The sequence below is a fragment of the Trichosurus vulpecula genome, chromosome 2 (genome assembly GCF_011100635.1).
Source record: "Trichosurus vulpecula isolate mTriVul1 chromosome 2, mTriVul1.pri, whole genome shotgun sequence".
Classification (NCBI taxonomy): domain Eukaryota; kingdom Metazoa; phylum Chordata; class Mammalia; order Diprotodontia; family Phalangeridae; genus Trichosurus; species Trichosurus vulpecula.
This window is the reverse complement of record NC_050574.1, coordinates 74649756-74672427: the sequence shown is the minus strand read 5'-3', so window position 1 is coordinate 74672427 and position 22672 is coordinate 74649756. Positions and strand designations below refer to the sequence as shown.

Genomic DNA, 22672 nt, shown 5'->3' with positions numbered 1-22672 from the left:
TGGGAGTTTTCCCTTTGATATCTGGTCATTGGACCCAGATGGCTCCCGAGGAGAAAGTGAGACTGATGACTTTGCACAGCCCTTCCTCCCTTAAATCCAATTCACTTTCAGGTAGTGGCATCACCTTCCTGATGTCAAGGTCGTCTTGAGAACGAAGGACAAACAACAGCCGCCTCCATGCTTGGAATGCTCTCCCTTCTCCATTCCAACTGCAGACCTCCGGGGCTTCCTTCAAGCCCCAGCCAAAACCCCATCTCCTACAGGAAGCCCTTTTGATTCTAGCACCTGACCTGTGTTGATTATCTCCAGTTTATCTTGTGTACAGCTTGTTTGTTTGTTGTCTGAACTCCTTGAGAAAAAGGACCAGTTTTTGCCTTTCTTCGTATCCCCAGTGCTTGGCGTATAGTAGATGTTTAATAAATATTTATTCGTTGACATACTTATCTACATAGGAGGAAACTACATGGGAGACCCAGAGAACAACAATTTTCACAGTCCTTTAAAATTTACAAAACTGTTTTTTCACAGCCTTGCAATGTTATCACTTCCATTTTACAGATGAAGAAACTGAGACTCTGAGATGAAAGTGACTTGCCAAGGATTACACAGCTAGAAACCAGGTCTCCTGAATCTAACTCCACCCTAACTCCGCTCCCTTGTGTTTGTACTCAAAGTGTTAAAATTAACATCCATTGACTCCTGAATTTAGTGCCTTTTTTTTTCACTGCTTCCCAAATTTGGTTTGACTTCCCAAACCATAAAGAGTACACATCTCCCTAACTCACTGACAGGTTTGAGACCTGTCAATAACCCTCAACCTGGTTTTAGCCTGCCTGCCAAGACAGTTTTACTGGAGTATGACCGCTGGACCGGCTACAGCTTCTTGGAGCCACAACTGAGAGCTGGGTGGACACCAAAGCTGGATGAACAATCCCAAGAAGGGTTCAGCAAGCCTTCACACCAGAGGTGCTAGTCCTTCCTGAATACCCATACTCTGTTCCAACCCCCAGACGTTCTAAAAAAAAGTTTGTTTCCTTGTCTGTTCTCTGGAACTAACGTAAACCTCCATAATTTTTTAGAGTCGGCTTCCTTTTAGAGTTATTTTCTTTCCCATTTTTATATTATGGTGATCATTGTGGTTTTTGTTCTTGTTCTGCTGATTTCATTCTGCATCAGTTCATAGAAGTATTTCCATGTTAAGCCCCAGTCCTTAAAACATGGACAGATTTGCCTTTCGGTTACATAAACCATGAGCAATAGTCCCCATCTGCCACCAGTCGAACTGTGGAAGCTGGTTTGGGTCATGATGAAAAGTCTCCTGGTTGGTTGAGGCCCTGGAAGAGCTGATAATGGAGAGATTGAACCAGAACTGAGGGTACCTACAAAAGATTCAAGTGAAAGATCTCCATTTATTCTCCCCTGGAGGTTTTCCAATGAGGATGAACTGCTGTGGGCCTCAGTAGAGACAAGGGGTAGCCTTATGTCCTCAGGATGCCATGTGGCCCTGAATATATGGCACCTGTTTCTGTTGTATTTCTTCTTTCCTGATCTTAGATGAATGAGCAAATAAAGATGGAATAGACCTGGTTACTACCTCTTTAAGCTTCAAAAGGTTGGAAGAGTCCCCAACTGTCCCCTCAGCAAATCAGATCCCTAGCAGAGGCTTTAGCAGCAATACCTGAATCCAGAGGAGCCAGCCCTCAGAAGCAGTCTGTTTGACTGAGTCCAAGAAAGGATTAACTGGTCACAGTCTACATAGAGCTCCACAATGGAGTCCAGGAGCAACTTCGCCTGTGATGCCATTTGGTGGGGATTCTTCTAAGGATTCTCATATCTAGAAGAACCTATTCTCTACATGGGTGTCTCAGTAGCTTTAAGATTGAACTCAATCTTCCCAGGAATTGAATTTGGGCAGATGGGAGAGTGTGCTCCTGAATGGAGAGAGGAGGAAAGCCCATAGTTTGTGGGGGTTTTTGAACTTTGAGTCTCTTCTTCCCAAAAAAGAGCACACTCCCCAGTTTGGGGGTATTGTTATGCAACTACTCCGATTGCTAGACCTCAGTAAGTAAGTATCTCTATATAAAAGCTAATTACCATCAGCTGGTTGATAGATAATGGGGGCAGGCAAGGGAGGAGGGGAAGCACACTGAATGGAGGATCATGAGTGATAATATTAGACACTCCAGGCTCTGGGAGTTATTCAGTGATGGAGCCCCGAGTAGGAAGAACAGTAATTGCCCTCTGTGGACATAGCTGGCCAATGTCACCACTCCCAGAGATGGCACAATTTATCAAATTTTGGCTTTCTTTTAGGATTATTTTTTAAAGTTTACCTTACTCTGGTTGTTATGATTGTATATATTAGTCCCCTAGCTTACTTCGCTCTCATCAGTTCATACAAGTCTCTCCATTTTTCTTTGGCTTTGTATTAGTAAGTTCCTAACATGCAATAATATCCCATGCCTTTTATTTACTATTATTTGTTCAGACATTCCCCAATTGAGACATGTTTTGTTTCCAGATTTTTAGTAATTTTTAAAAATCATCCTTTCAAGTTAAATAATTTGGTCAGTGCAACAGTTGACCTTAATGCCACTTGTGTCCTTGGTGAGGGTGTCTGAAAACATTGCTGAAAATATGCAAAAGAGCATGGCAGCAAGCACATCCCTGCTCTACTCTATTGGTGATGGGGAAAGCTCGAGAACATTGTTTATTATCTAGAACCCAGGTAAGCATGCTGTCATAGAGCTGGCATACAATACTGATGAACTCGTCTGAGCAACCAAATTTTGCCATGATCTTCCACAAGCCCTCACACCGGACAGAATCAAAGGCCTTGGTCAGATCAACAAACATCATGTACAGACCCCAGTACTGCTCTTGGTGCTTCTCCTAGAGTTGTCGGGTAGCAAACACCATATTTACCATTCCTCAGTCCTTTCTGAAGCCACACTGACTCTCTGGTAGATGACCGACTTCCGGGTGAAGAATCGAGGTCTGGCAAGAATCTTGCCAGCAATGACTAAGAGACCCCACTATGATCATTACAGGACAATCTATTTTCTTTTCCTTGAACTCCTGGGGGATAATCTTCTCTTGCCAAGTAACCTGGAAGATTTCAGTCAGCTTTTGTATGAGCAGTGGACCCCCTGCCTTGTAAGTCCCAGCTGTAATAAGTCAGCACCAGGGGCTTTGCCACATGGGAGGAGCCTAATGGCATTAAAAACCTCTTTTTCAGTTGGAAGTTTGGCTAAAGAGAGATTGACTTCAGCCTGAGGTATACAATCGATGGTTTCAGCATTGGTTTCAGCATGATGATGGATTATTGAGAATACTATGGAAGTATTCAGTGAATATCTCCCAGATCATGTCCTTATCACTAATCAATGTGGCTCCATCAGCACTAAATAGTTGAGATGCACCATGGGTCTTTGGCCCATAAATAGCCTTCAGAGCATCATTAAAAAAAAAAAAAACCAACAAACCGCTTTGGATTGTTACTATCAGCATAAAACTGAATTTTATTTGCCTTCTTACTGAGCCAAAAATTCTGCAATTGCACTTTACTTTTGATAGAGTTAAATATTGCCTTCTTAAGATGGATGGTAAACCCTATGGACTTCTTATTTTTCATTTAGCATTTTCTTTCTCCATCATTTTCATCAAACCAGTTTTGATGTTTTTGAGTGTTCTGACCCAGATGAGTAAATGTGGTACCATACACCAAATCCCTGAAAGCTGCCCACTCTTTTCTGCTCTAAGAGACCCCACTATGATCATTACAGGACACTCTTTTCTGTTACCAGCCCATGTGTTGGCTCAGCTTTTCCTTCAAGTTAGTGAGTGGAATGGCTGAAAGTCTCTCATTGAAGGAAAAGGATGCTTAATATTTTAGCCTCCGTAAAGCCTGAGCTATATCATAAAGTTTAAAGTTAACCTTCCCCCTCCCCGCTTAAACTTGCACATATACCACATATACCCACATCCTGCATCATGCCTGCAACTGCTGTCTTTTAATTTGGGGTTAAGGCGTTAGATTAAGAATCTCTCCTTGTTTCAAGAACGTGAGGCCAACTACCCCCACCAATGGGGATAGACGTCCAGACTTTGGGGTTTTTCTTAGAATTGTTTTGTAAGGGGGTTAGCAACAAACTGTTCTCACCTGAGAAGCAATCTAATCCGTTGACTTTAAGTCTTCTGGTAGTCATCTTGCCTCGGGGCCAGTGCTTTTGTTGAATTTGAATGTTTATCTTGGAGAGGATAAGTCTATAATTGGTGTAGCACTCTAGGCCACACATCTCATATCCTATCTGTGGATAAGTTCACTTACCTATACTTTCAGTGAAGTACACATAGATGATGAGGTTAACACACACATTACCAGAGCTAGTTCAGTGTTTGGGAGGCTTCGAAGTAAAGTGCAGGAGAGAAGTATTAGGCTGCCTACCAAACTAAAGGTCTTCAGAGCTGTTGTGCTGACCTCATTGTTGTATGCCTGTGAAAACTGGACAGTCTACCAGTGCCATGCCTGGGAACTGAATCGATTCCATCTGAATTGTCTTAGGAAGACTCTGAAGATCACCTGGGAGGATATGGTACCAGAGGTCCTTTCTTGAGCTGAACTGACAAGCATTCAAACTCTGTGGCAGAGAGTGCAACTCAGAGGGCTGGCCACATTGTTCGAATGCCAAATGTATGTTTGCCTAAAAGATTATCTTAGGAAGAACTCACACACGGCAAGCAGTCACACAGAGGTCAGCAGAAGCGATACAAGGACATTCTCAAGGTCTCTTTGAAGAACTTTGGAATTGACTGTGAGGCATGGGAGACACTGACTGCCCAATGTGATGTTCCAGTATCAAAGAAGGAGCTGTGTTCTATGAGCAAAACAGAATTGCACTAGCTCAAAAGAAAGGTGATATGCAAATTTAGCAACATCTCCACTCCAAATGTTCATGTGGTCTATTTGTGCCCAACCTGTGATAGAGCCTTCTAGGCTTGTACTGCCACAGTTGGGCATACTGTACGCTGATCCCCACATGGTGATATCATTTTGGTTCTCTTTGGGCATTAGGGACAACAACCACCCACCTATTAATCATCTACCTTGTAATAGATGTTTAGGGATGGGGGCAGCAGACAGAATTGAAGCAATGTGGTTTAGTTTAATAATTTCAGTGCCAAGTGCTGTACCCTTTATGAGGTACCTCCAACTCTAACTCATGGGTTGGTCCCTAGGGGGCAACTGCCAACAGGTTTAAGGTACTCTGTTTCACATTCTTAAAAATATTGCTTATGAGCCCCCAGGGGGGCATTTACTTCTAATAATCAGCAGGTTGATACATTTAGCTTAAAACAAAAAGTATTTTCTGAGATGGTAGAAGTAACAGTAACAAAAGTGGTAACATTCCTTTCATAAAACCTGGGGTGCACTCTCCTACCCAACAACATGACACAACCATACACAGCATTAGTAGAAAAACTGAGAACACACTAGTAGAGAGGCTAACACTTAGGGAATACTGGGGCCAAGGCAACTCATCTGCAGGTCCACAGGGTCCTTTCCCTTCTTGTAGTGTCATCACGCTGCTCCATCTGGGTACAACATTTCTACTGGGCTCTCTGAGCCTGTTTCTCTCTGCAGCTGAACTCCCAATATCCAGAGCTGGTTTTCTCTGGACTCACAGAGCTCAGTAATACTGCTCAAAGCTGTTTCCTGATTCAATCCTTAATTCTATTCCTACAAAGTGCATCCTACTTTTTTAAAGCCAGTCAGTGGCTAAGCTGCCCTCTAATTCCATCAATTTGGATCAGAGACCTTGTTAAGGTCCTTCTCTGGCTCATTTTACAGATGGGGAAACTGAGGCAAACAGAAATTAAGTGACTTATCAAAAGTCATACTGTTAGCACCCATATGAGGTCATATTTGAATCCAGGTCTACCCAACTCCAGGACCAGCTCTCTATCCATTGTGCCACCTAGCTGCTTCTAAATTGGGAGGGGAGGGAGAGAGGGAGAGAATATGGAATTTAAAATTAAAAAAAAATGTAAAAGTTTTTGTTTATATGTAATCAGAAAAAAAATTAAATGCAAAAAAAAGCCACCCTGATCAGCTTCCACCCCACCCCCCTACTGCATAAGTACCCCTGTGCTGGGATTACAAAGACTAACTCCACATAAGGCCCTATTGTCACATTTAGAGCAGGAATGAGGAAACTGAGACCCAGAGACGATTTGCCCACAGTCCCACAGATACACAGCAGACCCAAGGTGACAACTCCAAATTCAGTGTTCTCTTCACTCCACTGTAATGCCTCTCTAAGTCAGGGGAGGGCTTGTACACAAATAACTGTGACAGGGAACAGTGAGGTAAGGGCCAAGGGGAGTCCTGAGTAGTGCTATGGAAAATGTGAGCAGGGAAGAGATCCCTTTCACCTGGGGAGTCTGGGAAGGCTCCCTGCTAGGGAGGAGGGGTGCCAGAGTTGGGTCTTAAAGGAAGAGAGAAGTTGGAACTGATAGGGATCGGGTGGAAGGGAGTGGGGTGGGGAGGGAGTCCATTCCAGGCATAGGGATTTGGAGAGGACAAGATGACAGAGAGGGACAGTTGTTTCAGGGTACAGGCAAGGGAGCGCTATGAGATAAAGCTGAGACTTCTCAATTGGAATTAGATTGCAGAGGGCCATAAATGGAATTTATACCGACTGTGGTCAGTGGAGAGGCAACTAGGAGTCAGTAGATAGTAGGTGTTGGAATCCTCCTTATGCCACCCATTTGGAGGGTGACCATGTACAAATCATTCCCGCTTTCCTGGCCTCAGTTTCTTCAGCTTGTAAAAGTGAAGGGATGCGCCAAATGACCTCTATGCTCGGTCCAGCGCCAATGTCTCTGCCCTCCAGCGTTATCTCAGTAAGAGACGTGATTCATGTACGCATAAAGAAGATTAATCTGGCAGTGTCTGAAGGCTGAATTAGAGGGTGGAGGCAGTGGGGGCGGAGGACTGGTTAGAAGGCTACTGTAATATTTCTGCTCCCCCGAAGTGGGTGTGGGGAAGGGAGACACCCTTAGCTTCTAGGCTCGACTAACCTTAGGCGTGTGTTGTCTTTGTGCCTGTCTGCCTGAGACACACGGGGTGGGGGGGGGGGGGGGGGCGGGGAGGGAGAGAGAAAGAAAATGAGAGAGAGAATTAGAATTAAGACAGACAGATCGGGCCAAGGACCTAGAAAGTTTTCTGCGGTCGGACTGCAGTCAAGTTACTGAGGGACGGGGGAAGGGCAGGCTGGAAAGCGAGAAAGGGAAAGGGGGAGGTGGGGTGCGGAGACAAACTGGAGGAGTGCAGCCCCCTCCTGTCTCCCTACGTCCCTAGGGGGAGGGGACACGTAGTCATTCAGACGTCGACCTCCCTCAGTCCCCCTCCTCCTATTTTGGGGGGCAGCCCCCTTTCTTCTCCCAAACCGATCCATGAATCACCCGCGTTGAGAGCGGGAGGGGAAGGCGGGGCCGTGACCCATTCATGCCGGGAATCGGATCCAGATGTTCCTGCCTCATGCAGCTGCTCCTTTGCCTTTTTTGGCTAAAAACGTGCAGCCGAGAGCGAATCCCCGGGGGGGAAGGGGGGGTGCCTGGCCGCCCCCCTCTCCCCCACTTCTATTCGTCTCGGGAAAGTGTTGGGGGGCAGGGAGCTGTGATGGGGGTCCAGGGACTGACTGTGGCAATGAAAGGATAGGAGCCTCTCTTCTCCCTAGCTCGTCCCCTTTTTGGGACTTCGTAAGGGCGGAGGATGAGGGGGAAAGCGAGGTGAGGGCTGCAAGGAGGTGTTTCTAGAGGGCAACGAGTTAATCCAACGGTAGTGAAAAGAACGCCTCTGGATCGGATCAATTTCTCCATCTCTAAAATGGGAGTAATTATACGTCCATTATCTACTTCACTACCCTGTTGTGAGAATAAGATTATTATAATAATGAACACTTAGATAACCCTTTAAGGCTGGAAAAGAGCTTTACAAATATTATCTCACTTGAAGCTCCCAATAATCCTGGGAGGTAGTTGCTATTAATTATACTCATTTTACAGATAAGAAAACTGAAGAAGAGCTTGAGACTCCGGCGGGGGTGGGGGTGGGGGGGTGTTGCTGAGGCTAGATCACTACTCGGTCTTCCTGATGCCTAGTCCTGGCCTCTATCCACTGTACTACATGCCTGCCTCCGTAAAGAGCTATAGAAACCAATCGATCGATGAGCATTTATTGAGCACCAACTCTATGCCAGGCATCCAGGGGTGGAGAACCTGCAGCCTCCAGGCCCCATGTGGCCCTCCAGGTTCGGCCCTTTGATTGAATACAAACTTCACAGAACAAGAATTTGTAGCCTCGAGGCTGCAGGTTCTCCACTCCTGTACCTCGCCCCTGGGGATAGAGAGATATGAAGCCACTAAAATGGTAACCTTGGGTCACACTGACTGTATTATGAGAAGTCTGATACAGGGGAAGGGGTGTGTGTGTGCGGCGGGGTCAGAATCAGGATGCTTCTCACAGAGGCTTGATGGGTGACCTCTGGGAGGTAACTTTGTGAAAATGATGCTTCCCCAGAGCTGATGTAAAAGAAGGGCTCGGTAAGTTTGGAACACTCTAGGAAGCGTGGTTTTTATTTTTGCCACCACTCTCCATCCCCACAGAGGACAGAAGATTAAAGCTATCCTTTAAGCTGTAGCAGGAGGCCAGGCCTTGGGGAAAGTGAGGGATGATATGTGTGTTGGGGAGAAGGCTCCACTCCACAGCAGAGGTAGTGGGAGAGAGGGGATGGCCACCATTCCCTAGAGACTCTGCCAGATGTGTGCCCTTGGAAGAACGAAAAGGGTCTTGGAGAAAAAGAGAAATCTGAAGTTAGGGGAACCCCCCACCACCCTCAAAAAGTAACTGCTACAGTTTCATCACACTTTTATTGCAGAAGCAAGTAAGGAGAGGGAGGATGAATGGTTCCCCCTTCCCTTTTACTCCCCCAGCCCCAATTAAGGGCCCTATGTCCTTTTCTCCTTTTTACCCCCCACCCCCACCCCAGTTTAGTCCTCAGAGCCTAGGCAGTCTCAGACAGATGAGGACAGGGAAGGATTGTGTCAGGCCTGTGCTGATGTGGCCTGGGTTTAAGGCCCTCTGGGAGGATGAAGAAAATCTTTGGGTTTGGAGGCCCTGGGTCCGGGGTTTGTTGTGGGCAGGAGTGGTCTCAAGTTTGAGGACCTTTGGTTAGAGACTTGGGGGTTAGGATTTCAGGCAGGGCAGGAGGCTCTTGGTGAGGGTCTCAGGTTCCACTGACTCCTAGAGCTAGTAGGGGCCTCAGAGGTCATTTAGTCCAACCCCTACCTGAGTAGGAAGATTGCTCTACAACATCCTGAACAAATGGTCATCCAGCCTCTGCTTGAAGACTTCCAGCAACAGGGAGCTCACTACCTTCTGAGCTGGGATTGGGGAGCTGTGGGAATGGGGGGCATCCTGAGTTTGGGATGGGACAACCAAGGGGACATTTGGGTTTATAGGAGACACCAGTTTGGAGGTGGGAGTATCCTGGGAGGTCCCCAGCCGGGGAGGCTCCCTCAGAGATTAGCTTGGCTGCATCCTTGGCAGAGAACTTGATCTCCATCGGGTATGAATCCCTGGCCCACAAGGGAGGTTGAGCAGCGGGCACAGGAGAAGCAGCTGTGGTGCCAGTGGCGGTCCTCAAATGACACATACTTGCCCCCGCCAAGTCCTGCTCGGAGTAAGGGAAATGGAAAAGGTGAGGTCAGATCCCCCAATACCCTCTTCCCATTCCCAGAAGGCTCCCTCCACTCCTCCAGCCACAACATGATGGGTCCCCATTATCTACTGGAGGAAAGGCCCCCCCCAACCAACCCCTACCATAATAACCCCCCCAACAGGTGCCAATCCCCTACCTGTGATGGGCCGCTTGCAGCTGCTACATTTAGGTGCGTAGAGCTCCCCAAAGCAATTCACGCAATAGGGGTCATCGTCCCGGGATGTGAACTGTTGGCCAGCCAGGGGGGTTTGGCACCCAGTGCAGACCAGGCACTCTCGGTGCCACGGCTGGTCACGATAAGTCACTCCACCTTGTGTCAGTGTCTGGTGGGACAGGGACACAGTCAGGGGGCATGACACTAAGGGCAGAGGGGTGCAGGAGATAATTTGGGAACACACAAGATATGGATTTAGAGGGCCAGGGTCAGGGAGGACAAGATTGGATTTAGCGTACTGGTCTAGAGTAGAGGGGGAGCAACCCTGCACCATTCTCTAGTTCCTCTTGGAAGACAGAGCAAAGCCTTGGGAAATTGACATGAGAAGGAGCAGGACATTTTAGAGATACCAACCCCTGGGTCCAGAGCCCTGACCCCCGTCTTCCACAACTGCATGTCTTCCTCTCCAAGCCCCTCCCTGATCTTACCTTGCTGCAGCGGGCACATCGAGGGGCAAATTTGCTTTCGTAGCAGGGCACGCAGTAGTGAGCACCCTTGTCAGGCACAAAGGAGCGTGAGCCTAGGGGCTGCTCACAGCCGCTGCAGAGGAAGCAGTGTTCATGCCAGGTCTGACCCCCATACTCTAGCTTCCGAGACCCTGGTTGAGAGGGAGAAGGGGTCAAAGGACAGAAAAGTACAGCCCCTTTCCTTCAGGGACTCCACTCTCCCTGCACACCCAACACAGCCTCACCCTGCCCATCCACCCCATCCAAGGGACCTCTCTGTCCCTGTGCCCATACCAGGCATGACAGTCTCCCCACAGGCTGAGCACTGGGAGGAGAAGGCGCTGCAGTAACACTCATTACATAAGAGCTCATTGTCCTGGCAAGTGAAAGGCTCGTCTGCCAGGGACTTCTCACAACGGCAGCAGCGGAAGCAGCCTTCGTGGTAGTGGCGATCTTCATAGAACAGTTCCTGTGTTGGGACAGAGAAAGAGGCATAACAAACTTGGGTCAAGCCAAACTCCCTACCATTCCCAATGCCACATGCCCTCTGGAGATCCTTCTTCACTGTCCTCCTATGAGGCATAAAGCCTTTTTCTTGTTTATCAGATAAGGAAACTGAAGCCCAGAATAGGTCTAAGATGGAACCTAAGTGTCTAGAAACCAAAGCCCACTTGGCAACTGGTGCCCATCCTCACCCGAGAGTCATGCCCAATAAGCTCCTTGCACTCGGCGCACGTGTTGGCGAAGGTGCCATCATAGCAGGGAACACAATGGGGGCCGCCCTCTGCCTGGATGTATTTCCGGCCATATAGGGACTCCCCACACTTGGCACAGTCAAAGGCTTCACTCATGGTGGTGTCAAGGGCCCTGAAGGGAGAGATCACAAAAGAGTCAGGGGTTAAGGCCTGAAAAGATGGGTCACCTGGGTGTGATGGGAACAGAGAAGCAGTCAAAGGAAAGAGGAACTCTACTCCCTCAAATCTACTCAGCAAAATAAGAAAGGTCAACGTCCAGCTGGGCTAGAATGGCCTAGTGGGTGGGGAAGGTGGATAAGTCATCATGGGTACGGCATTCGGTAACAAGAAGTGCTGGTTCTGCCTTAGACACACAGATTGTTAATGCCAGAACATCTCACTCTCCTTGACCCGAAGATATTTATTGTGTGCTAGGTCATGTCCTAAGTGCCCCAATTTTCAAAACTTGCTCAGTCTTTTCTCCGCCCTGGGGCTAAGTGGGGGAACTTGGTCCATCCCAAGCAGAGGAACCAGAAGTCAGAGAAGGGAGAAGCCAGAATTGACTGAATTGTGTTGAGGAAAGAACAAGAGGGGGGAAATTGCCTTTGAAATATTAAGGCAACACTCCACTTCAACTCTGGTCCTGAGAAAGGAGGGATAAGGGGCTGAGTGGCTTAAGACTACAGAGAGGTCCTGGGGGATATGGATATACATAGTTGGTGTGTGGAGGGCTCCCCATCTTCTGTGGATTGATATCCTACCCTCTGAATCTCCAGGGGAGAGGGGTCAGGTCAGAGACAGGAAGAAGAGACTGCTTCCTAATTTGGGTCCTAGCAGAGCCTGATAGAGGGATGATCCCCCCTCCCCCACCAATGACTCACTTCCTGTCCTAGCTCTGAGGAGTTCCTTCCACTACCCACCCCCTTCACTACTTCCCCCCCTCCCAGCTTTCCTTCCCTGGTGACTGATCTGGGTAAGGGGGCAGAGTGAAACTAAGTCAGGCTTCCTCTCTGTTCCATCTTAGCTCCCCCTCAAAGACCAGATGCAAAATTCTACCCCTTTCCAGGCTCTCACAGAGCACTGAGGAGACCTCATTATTTTGGGAGCGAACTATGATTCTGGTGCCCAAGGGCTGTGGACAGACCAAGGAGAGACTTCAGTCTGAGTCTAGCAGCCAGGGTGGGTGTCAGAGAGAACACAGCTCAGGGGTCAGAGAAAAGGAGAAAGGGAAACAGCATGGTCTATTATTAGAAAAAGTGCTGGATTTGAAGTCTGAGGATGGGGGTTCAAAACCCAGCTCTAATAATAGGACTTGTTTAACCTTGGGTAAATTAATTCACTCCCCCTTTTTTTCTCCTCGAGGCAATCGGGGTTAAGTGACTTGACCAGGGTCACACAGCTAAGTAAGTGTCAAGTGTCTGAGTCTGAATTTGAACTCAGGTCCACCTGACTCCAGGGCAGGTGCTCTGTGTACTATGGCGCCACCTAGCTGCCCCTGTTAATTCACTCCTCATTCATACTCAAGCCCTCCTCTTCAGTGAAATAATGAGAGCTAGCTATTATCATATGGTGCTTTAGAGCTTGCAGAGGGGGAAGTTAGAGGGTTAGACTTATAGTCTCTAAGTTCCTTCTAGTTCTAAATCTATGGGCAATCAACAAGCATTTATTAAGTGCCTACTCTGTGCCAGGGACCAAGTTAGGTGCTGAGGATCTGAAGACAAATATGAAACATTCCCTGCCCTCCAGACGCTTGCGTTCTAAGTGTAAAGAAAACATGAACATACCTAAATGCAACAACATCTGTTTCCAAAACCTTTCCCACAGAGGCTATAGTTAACATAGCTTTAAAAGCCGAATGAATTGTTGGGGAAATTGCTGTTTTAACTGTGTTGGGAGAGCAGAAAGAGGATGGAGAAGTACTCTTTCTTGTTGGCATTGTTTAAACCACTGTTTTTCAAAGAGGATGATAAGATTTCCTGAGAAGAGACTTTTATTTGGGATCCTGAGTAAAACTGAATAGTGGATCTATGTTTCCAGAAGTAAGGAGAAGTAATCTGTAGTTATAGTGAAGGTGGGAGGTGACAATGGCTGTGATCTAAAATATTTGTATTTAATCTATGAAATGAAGGAATTTCATATATAAAGATATGCAAATAAGTATGATTCGGAAAAGATATTTCTATTGTTTATTAAATAAACAATATTTGATGCATTGAGGTTGGGCCATGAGCTTAATTTATTGATTGCTATATTAAATGTTATTAATGAGGAAACAAATAAACATACTCCTAGATTAACTTAGAGCTTGGGGTAAATTACTACTTAGGCAGCAGGCTGAGAGATGACCTATAAGTGAATGTGGGCCTTATATAATCCTGCTAATAATAATATACAAAGTAAGCAGAAAGGAATTTCTGGAGGGAGGATACTAGCAGCTGGGTACTTATGGGATAGGTGATGAGGGAGATGTAATAGCTCCTCATGGTCTATGCCCAAGAAAAAAGAGAGATGCCACAAGTTGCTTTCCCTCACCTCTGTCCCACTATTAGAATCCTACCGCTTGACTGTAGATTTGTTTTGCATATATCTTGTGTTTACCTCCCTGTAAGCATGTTGCATCTCTCTAGGACAGGGGTTCCTAGCCTCTGGGTCATGGACCCCTTCTCAGAATCACATTTTTAAATGCATAGAACGCATAGAAATACAAAGGAAAACAATTATATTACAATACGCTTATCAAATTTTTTTTCAAGAATAAGTCCACAGACCGAAGGCGTTAAGAAGCTCTGTTCTAGTGGAATATAAACTCCTTGAAGGCAGGAGTTATTTCATTTTCTTCTCTTTATCCCCAGCACTTGGCAGACAATTAATGCTTGTTGACTGACTGGCTGGAGATGGGAGAAGGTGGTGGCAAGCAGAATGAAACCCGAGTGAGAATTCAGTGTCGGAAGTCTCTCAAAAGTTGAGGGGAAACAGTTAGGCTTCCAGAAGCCCCTGAGTTTCCAGCCCTTTCTCCCAGCCTGCCTCTTTCCCTTCTACTCCCCAGGCCTCCAGCCAGTCAGGTCCATTTGTTTTCCCACAGCATGAACTGGCAGCCTGGGTGTCAGACATATGCAGCATCTGTGGGGAGCACAGATGGCCAGATGTCAAAATTTGCTAGCAAATGGAAAGAAAGAAAAGGGAGAAAGAAAAGAGAGAGATGCGTAGAGGGAGAGAGAGAAGGCATGCAGTGCACAGTATCGATCTGATGGGTCACTCACTGCCTGTACCCCCACTATGCCTCATCTCCTTCAGCTTCTTGATGTGCCTGGCAAATTGCTCCTTACAAGGCGGTAAGGTCATTTCTTCCCTCCCCCTGCCTCTGTGGTGAATGGTTCCCCCCTCTACTTTTTCCTGGTTCTCTCGGGGGACAGATAAAGAAGAATTTGCTTTTGGAGTGAGGGAGTCAGAGATGATGTTTTACAGTGGGAAAAACACTAGACTTGGCTCCAGGATACTCAGGTTTGGGTTCTAATTCTGCCACTCAATCTTGGTTACCAAGTTGTATGATCTCGGACAAATCATTCTATCTCTCTGAACCTCAGTTTTCTCATCTGTAAAACAGGGGCACTAATAACTTGCTGTGCCTTCCTCATAGTTGTCAAGGAAAAAGCTGTTTGTGAACATTACAGGGCCATCTAAAATGTGAGCTACAATTATCTTATCTTCCTCCATCTAAATCTTACTTCCCTTTGGCTCCTGGCTGGGCTTAGCTGGGGGGAGGGAGGGGAGGCGGAAGGAGGGGAGCCCTAGGAGCTGTTGCTGCAGACACCCGGCCCCCAAACTTCAGACAGTTTCCATTTTCTCAGGAACAAAGCGTGTTTGCGGGGTGAGGTCATCAGCGCAGCTGCCTCTGCAGCAGGCGCAGGAGCTGGAGTCGATGGGATTGGGGGTGGGGGGAGAGGGGGTCCCAGGTTACCCCAACCCCCTTCTTAGAAGCTTCTTAGACAGCAGTCCCCTAAGACACCAGTCTCCTTGCGCCTAGCCTCCAGTTTGGCCTCCTTGGGGCACCTGGAACCCAGCCTGGGGTGAGACTGAGAAAGGTAACAGAGTGGGACAGGAAGGGGCTGGAAGTAGGAGGAGAAGATGGGAAGGCCCTGGGGCAGAGGCAGAGAAAAGCCGGGGAAGTTAAAGGGACAGAGACCAAAGCATCCGATTCAACAGGGAAAAGTAGCCTGGCCAGCTAGCTGCCCTTCACACCTCTCCCCACCCCTCCTCAGGTTCCCTTCAGGCCTCCCATTACACTAATTTACCCTACTCCCCAACACACATCTAGTTACTCATTTAGTCCTCACTCCTCCCCTCAGTTTCCCCTTCAGCTCCCTTCATTTTATCTTTTGAAGCTCCCCCCCCCCCCCCCCCCCCCCCCCCCCCCCCCCCCCCCCCCCCGCCACCTTACCACTGCACTTCCCTAAATGCTATCCCTCATTCCTCCCCACATCAACTTTCCTATTCCTCTCCCCTGCCACACTTGAGACCAAGCTGGATGGGTAGAGCTGGGGAGAGGGAGCAGCAGATAGGACAGGAGACCGACTCTCCCCCAAGATACTTCTTTCTGTTCCGACTTTGAGGGAAAAAAAGAACTCCTTCCCCTTCCCCTCAGTGCAGGTTTCCTCTCCAACAGACCTCTCTCCGATGAGCTGTGCTCAATCCAGGTTGGTGGGGTAAGCTGGCCACCTTGCACCTCATACAAGCCTTTGGGAGTTGGGCTAAGTGGCCTCAGACAGAGTCCTCTTCCTGAAACAGTGATAGGGTCATTGGATTTAGAGGAAAGAAACCAGGGAAAGAGCAGAAGTTCCTTTGGGGATCAGTCCTGGGGAACAGGGATCCCCTATCAGACTACCCTGACCACAGTGATCCTGTCCAGGGACATTCCTTCCCTGGGACTCAGGAGTTCAGGTCAGTCCCTTGGGCCATAGTGGTTTGGGGAGGAGCTCCCAGAAATGGGCTGTCTGCTCCTTTTCCTCTAGGGTATATGGTGGATGTAGTTCTGTTATAGGGAATCAGTGCTTACTTGACTAAAGTGTCTATCAGCAGATCTATCAGGCAATATGGGACTCTTATTAAGATCCCTGAACTTGTTTCACAGGGACTATTGCTCTGTGACTCAGCTTTCCCTTCTGTACAGAGGGGAAGACCCCTCTGGGAAACGGTACATGTAAAGCTGAGAGAGCTCTGGGGGAGACAGGTTCCTGTTCTCCAGAATGTTCCACCCCTCTGGCCTGGATATCTCTATTCCCCCTATTCCTCACTCCCCCCTCCCCCTACTCCCCTAGCTCATGCTTCCTCTGGCCCAGCATCTGAAGCTCTGCTTGGCCATTCAACACTGTATGTGAGAGTGGTCAGTGCAGGTGGGGAGTGTGGCAGGACATCCGTCTGGGAGTGTTCAGGACCCCTTCCTTCCTCCCTGGCCTGGCCTCCAGCTCCTGAGACAAGGGGTTTCCCCTCCTGGGTTGGGGGGAAGGGGAAATCAGAGAATAATAAGACTAGCTGGCATTCATAAAGCACTTATCTTATCTTATTATATACTTATATTATCTTATTAAATCCTTACTATGCCTTTGAGGCAGCAACATTAGACGTTGTTATCCTTAGCTGCCAATGACAGGACTTGAATCCAGGTCTACCCGACATCTGGACCAACACCCCATATACCACTCACTACAAAGCCCATCTCGTCTTCCTGGTGCAGCTAGAGTAGCCAAGCCTTGTGGATGAGATGTAGAGGCCCTCCAGGTCACTCTCTTCTCTCTTTAACGCCCCCTCCCCTGCCCCACTTTATACCCTCCATTTCCTTTAGGGGCAGCTTTCTGCCCCTCAACTTAGATGCTGGCCAGGATGGGGTGGGGGCAAGATGTCATCAGAATGCAGAGTTCCTGTGTGCTTGATTCCCTCTTCCCCCAGGGTACCAGGGCTACAATCAGAAGGTGAATCTCGCTACTCTGAGATCTACACAGAGCCATTCAGTCCCTTAACTCCTGGAATCTTGTCTGCATGGCCAGGGGAAGGATCCTATGATATTAATTTTCTATGCCCAGAAGTGGGCAGGCTTTGAATTTCCACAGTGCAGTGGTGTTAGTGGCCTCAGTGGGTAACGAAGATCTCCATCCCATCCTAGGCTTTTAGTTTAAGCCTGGGACTCTGCCCCCTAAAGGGAGTGCCTTCTGTGTGTTCTCCTTTCTTAAATTTCTCATAGCACTTGGTCTTACTCTCCTTTGTTCCTATCACAATCTCTCTAGCAGGAGGCTTAGTTTTGTTGCCATTGAGTTAGATCCCCCATAGTAGATTGTAAGTTCCAGCCAGGTAGGGGCAGTGGCTGTAGTAAGTGTCATCCTTGAGTTCTTGGGATCCAGCACAGTGTCTGGCACATAGTAGTCATTTGGTAATAAATATTTGGTGAATTGAACTAAGTTGTTGTACTCTATAGCCAAGAATGGAGCTCCTCTCTAGGGGCAAAAATATGGTAAGGGCTCCTTGATCAGTCTGTCTAACATGGGAATTAAGAGCAAGCCCAGGTATTCCCTCAGGACCAACCTGCTTAGCTCCAGGGAAAAGACACTATAGAACCCTGGACTCCAGGGCTACCCGGCCATCTAACTTCCCTCCTCCTTTCTGACACACCTGGTGGATCGCCTCTGAGCCCTACAAGAACTGTTGGCTGCCAAGAGGTTGCCAATACTGAATTCTCAGGGGAGAGGAGAGATTTGGAAATGTTTCAGCCAAGTTGGCCAGCAGGCAGAGAACATTAACAAGGTTAGGGTCTAGGTTCCCTTTGCCTCCTCCTATCATTGAGGGCCAGACACTCCCAGTTCCCTAAATGTTCATGCAAATAAAGTTTCCCATTATGCCCACTAACCACTCTACTGTTTGGAGGGCATACAAATTTTAGGACATTTATTTCCTCACAGGCTAGCAGAGAACCTGCCCTGCCCCGCCCCCCAGTTGTGACTAGGACTACAACCTTCTCTTTCTGCCCCCCTCCCCCTTTCCTCCCCTTCCCCAAATTCCAGGAGTTGGTGGGTTTGTTGACAGAATACTCAAGGGGAGAAATTTAACACTCACACTCTCTCTCTCTCTCTCTCTCTCTCTCTCTCCCTCCCTCCCTCCCTCTCCCTCTCCCTCTCCCTCTCTCTCTCCCTCTCCCTCCCCCCACCAGCTGCCTGGCACCAAACCTAAATTCTCCTCTTTCCTCCCTCTCCCCTCCACCATGGGGGCCTAGAAGGACAAAGCTACTTGGGAAAAGAAAAGGCTTGGTAAGGGGATGGATGGATGAAGCTCCCATGGGCCCAGGGACAGCCAGTTCATTCAATCTTTCTCCCCTGGGGCTGAGGCACTGAGACAGAGATTTGAATTGGAAGATAAAAGTTTGGGGCTAGCCAGGTATGTCTGTCTCACTCTGAGTCTCTGTGTGTCTGTTCTCTTTCCCTGATGCCTCCTCCATCTTTGTCTCTCAATTGTTGTGTCTCAGTCTCTGGGTGTCTCCAAATTTCTGTCTTTTCCTTCTCCAACTTGGCTTCCCACAACAGTCCCACACCCAGTGGGACAGCGGGAGCCTCCCCCCGGCCTCCCTCCTTCGTCGCCCAAGGGAGAGCCTGGCCAGGATCAGAAACTAGCCGGCCGGTTCCCAGCAGGAGGGCACAGACAGCGGCCGTTGGGGAAGGGCGGGGAAGGGGGAGATGTCAGTAGGGTTTCGGCAGCGGGGAGCTCACTCCCATCCCCGGCCTCGACTATGCAGCTTGGCTCAGCACGGTCTCCCGGGCTCTGGGGGCGCTCGGAAGCTGGGACCCTGAACGAGCAGGCAGGCAGGCAAGCAAGCAAGCCGGGGACAGGCGGGGAAACAGCTGCCGTTAACCCTTTGTGTGCCAGTCCAGAACTCTTCTCTCCCTGAGTCCCCCACTCCCTCCACACCTTCCAGTCCCAGCAGGAGAGCACGGCCCCAGCAGGAGGGGACTGATCGACCTGGGACGTGGGGCTGGGGGCAAATTCAAGGGTAGAGTCTAGCCAGGAGGCTTGATGCGGTGGAGGAGGGGGGCGCAGCCGCAGCGGGGGCCGAGGGCGGGGTGCGGGGTGCTGGGGCAGGGTCCCGGTTGGCCGAGTCTTTCTGCCCGCTGCCGTGCGCGGGGCGGTGGCTCTTACCTGGGGGGCCGGGGCCGGACGCGCGGCTCTGGCGACTCCTGTCCAGAGACTGTGTGGGCGACTCTGAGCACAACGTCCCTAACCCCTCCCGGAGGAAGTGAGGGCGGGAGCCCGCCCAGCCCAACCCGGACCCCGCCCCCGGCCCCCCTCCCCCCAAGTCGGCCCAGTGCCTCTCGGACCCACCCCCCTCCTTGTTGTTCTCTCACCCCCCCCACCCCGCCCCCTCGACCAGAGTCCCTCCCCGAGCCCCCTTCCCCAAACCTGGCCTATCCGTGCTGGTCCTCCTCTGGCCCTGGGCCTCAGCCTAGGGGCCTTGCACATAGTAGGCATTTTGAATTGAAAGCCTTCTTGGGGCTCTTCGGAGACCCTTGCTCTGGCCTCTCTGGCTAAGGGTCAGGTGGGGCCTGGGACTTCAGATTTAATATAGAGCTTTGTTAATCTAGCCCAGTCCCTTCATTTTGCATTTCGAGAAACTGAGGCCCAGAGGGTGTAAGTGACTTGCCTAAATCACATAGGTGGTAAGTAGCAGGGCTAGGATTTGAACCATCGGCTCAGGGATTTAGAGCTGGTAGAGACTTTTATAGGGCATCTAGTCCAAACCCTTCATTTTACAAATGAAGACACTGGGGCCCAGAGGGATTTGCCAGGGTCACACAAGTGACAAAAAGTGGCAAAACCAGGACTTGAAGCCAGGAAATAGGATTCCAGGTCCTGCCAGGTGCTCTGACTTACTCACTATCCACTGGTCTCTTCCTTTTTGCATGGTGGAATCTTTCTAGCCCCTACTCCAAGAATCTGAGTATGGCCTCCAGGAATTCCTACCTGGTGGGGGGAGGTGTCTTTTCTTCCTAGGTCCCTAGTCCAGTATGACTACCGAGCACAAATTGGATCCCACAGCTGGGGTAGGTGGGGCTCAGTTGGGGTTAGCTTAGCTGTAGCCAAGGCAGAGGTAGGGCATGTTAGTGTTTCAAGTCCTAGGACTGTTAGATTTAAGGCTGGATGGGCACTTAAAAAACAGCTAGTCATAGTATCATATCCCTAGAGCAGGAAGGGCCCTCTGAGGCCATCGATTGTAACCTCCTCCTTGTACATGTGGGGAACCTGAGGCCTGGAGTCTTGTGTAAGGCCATCTTTGGGGGGATTTGAACCCAGGTCTCTCACAGCAGTCAGTGGTTTTCCCACTGTGCTAGAGTATCTCGTAGCTTTCCCATTTTACAGAAAAAACAAACAAACCAGGTTGAGAGAACAAGTGCACTCCTCCAAAGTTACATGAGTAATATATAATTCCCCCTAGGTGACTTGAAGGGTGGGGGACATACTCCAGCTACTCGTAATGGTGACAGCAGGAAGGAGAATTCCTGCAGATGGATCTGTGACCTTCCAGAGTTCTTTAAAAGTTCTGAGTGCTGGAGTGTGTGTGTGTAAATGGGGAGGAGGAAGGCGGGGTAGTAGAAGGGAGGGAGATGCCTTCTTTCTCCAACCTACCCTCAGGCCCCATCTCTGACACCAAAAATATCCTGCCTCTGTTTCCCCAGTGTCCAGAAATAGCCTTGACCTTTGAGGCCCTGGGGAGAGCCTGATGATCCTTGATCCCTTGATCCCAGTAGTACTTTTAGAGAAGCAAGAGAGAAAGGGCAGTGGCTGGGGGTGGGGGTGTTGGAGCTTTTTTTGCTCCAACCTTCTTCTGTGCCATAGGAGGCTGGGTGACTGCCTGCTTGCTGCCAGTGACACCCTGTCCCCTCCAATGCTTTGATACACCCCCACCAAGGGACGATGGGGCTTGTCACCAGAAATAAATAGCCCCTGAATGACTGGGGGAGGGAAAGCAGGGGAAGTGAGGAGGCACTGCTGGGGCTGTTTGCAAAATAGAGACAACAAACTGATCCTGGAAATAACCTTCCAGATAAACTGGCTCCAGGGACAATTAAGAACAGAAATTCAAATCCCAGGAGAGCCTCTCCAGCCCCTCTCCACCCCTACCCCCCATTAGGTTTCTTTCCATTCTGAGGCTCTTGGCCTCTAATTCTGCTCTTTTCTTCTTGAGACCCAAGGGATTCAGATCAGTGCTAAATTTATTCTGAGCCCTGTGGTGAAGGAAAGCCTGCCCTGAGTCTTTTCATGTGGTTATGGGGCAGATGTTTTCCAGTGCCTGCGCCCCAATTTCCTCATCTGCAAAATGAGGGGTTGGCCTACATGGCCTACATTTCCTTTCAACTAGAATGATCCATGAGGAGGTATTGATTCTGGAATATTGGAGGCCTGAGCCTTTGGCCACTGTCTTGCGGTCTGGTCTACTGGGGAGAGCCTGACCACTTAGAGGGAGGGGATTCAGCCTCGGGGAGGGGAGGGAACCCCGGCAGAAAGGGAGCACTGAAGACTGGAATGGATTCTAGGATCTCCATCCTTTTAGGGAAGAAGGTAATGGAGAAGAAACTAAAGGTTCAGGGCTGAACGAAGGAGGTCGAGATCTTTGTCTTTCTTTATCCCTTGTTAAGGGGTTCAGTTGTTGCAGGCCTGGGAGCCTAGGGAGTGGAATGGCAGGAAAGAATGGAAGAGATTCAGAGATCTGGAAGGAACCTTAGATTACAGAGTACTGCAGAACGTTAGAATGCTAGGGAACCTTAAAACATGGGTCAGAACTGGAAGACAGCTCAAGACCATGTAGTACAATCACTCATTTTATAGTCAAGGAAACTGAGGCCTCATTTGGAACAAGAGGCAGAGCCAGGGCTAGAACCTGGCTCTTCTGACTTACCATCATAGATTTCATGCTGGAAGAGACCTTAGAGGCCCTCTCATTTAAGTGCCTAACAGAGGCCAAGCGACTTGCTTAAGGGCACGTAGGTAATAATGGTGGTGGAATTTGCACCTGGGCCCTGTGACTCCAAATATGACACTCACTCATTCCACTGCACTAAGTTAGGTGGTACACTCTGACATTATGCACTTATTATGTCAAAAGTTCTGTGCTCTGCATGGGGGAGCCACCAAGATAAAACAAAGATAGATGGTCTCCGTCCTCAAGGAGCTCACAATGGGTAGGGAAATGAGACTTGTACTCAAATAACCACAATACAAAATAGACCATAGAGCACAAGGGAGGGAACAATGTAACAAGAGAATTAGGCGGCAGCGGCAGAGATCACTTTCAGCTAGCAGAGGCAGCCGGGGAGGACTGTGTATGTCTTAGGACAATAGGATTTAGAATAGAGGTGGGGAACCAAATATGGCCCTCTAGGTCCTCAAGTGTGGCCCTTTGATGGCTTTGGATTCGGCCAAGGGGTTGCAGTTGAGGACCTAGAGGGCCACATGTGGCCT

At 49.0% G+C, this 22672-nt stretch overlaps 1 protein-coding gene across 2 annotated transcripts; it reads right to left on the bottom strand.

Annotated features, from left to right (window-relative positions):
- Positions 1-8917: 8917 nt before the first annotated feature.
- On the bottom strand, positions 8918-19430 carry FHL3 (four and a half LIM domains 3). 2 transcript variants are annotated; one of them, XM_036746742.1, is made up of 7 exons: positions 19355-19430; positions 15845-15955; positions 11141-11312; positions 10740-10914; positions 10428-10597; positions 9922-10108; positions 8918-9737 (listed from the first exon to the last, which is right to left on the bottom strand). In XM_036746742.1, the coding sequence occupies exons 3-7, from the start codon at positions 11294-11296 to the stop codon at positions 9583-9585; spliced, it is 843 nt and encodes a 280-aa protein (XP_036602637.1). In that variant the 5' UTR covers positions 11297-11312; positions 15845-15955; positions 19355-19430; the 3' UTR covers positions 8918-9582. The 2 variants fall into 2 exon arrangements, with proteins under 2 accessions (XP_036602637.1, XP_036602636.1); XM_036746741.1 differs by lacking the exon at positions 15845-15955 and having other exon boundaries at positions 19355-19428.
- Positions 19431-22672: the final 3242 nt, after the last annotated feature.

Coding starts and splice junctions, on each gene's coding strand:
- FHL3 (XM_036746742.1), bottom strand. CDS start 11,296: ATGAGTGAAGCCTTTGACTGTGCCAAGTGTGGGGAGTCCCTATATGGC. Junction 10,598..10,739: donor TGGGGAGACTGTCATGCCTG/GTATGGGCACAG, acceptor CCTCTCAACCAG/GGTCTCGGAAGCTAGAGTAT. Junction 9,738..9,921: donor CTGCAAGCGGCCCATCACAG/GTAGGGGATTGG, acceptor TACTCCGAGCAG/GACTTGGCGGGGGCAAGTAT.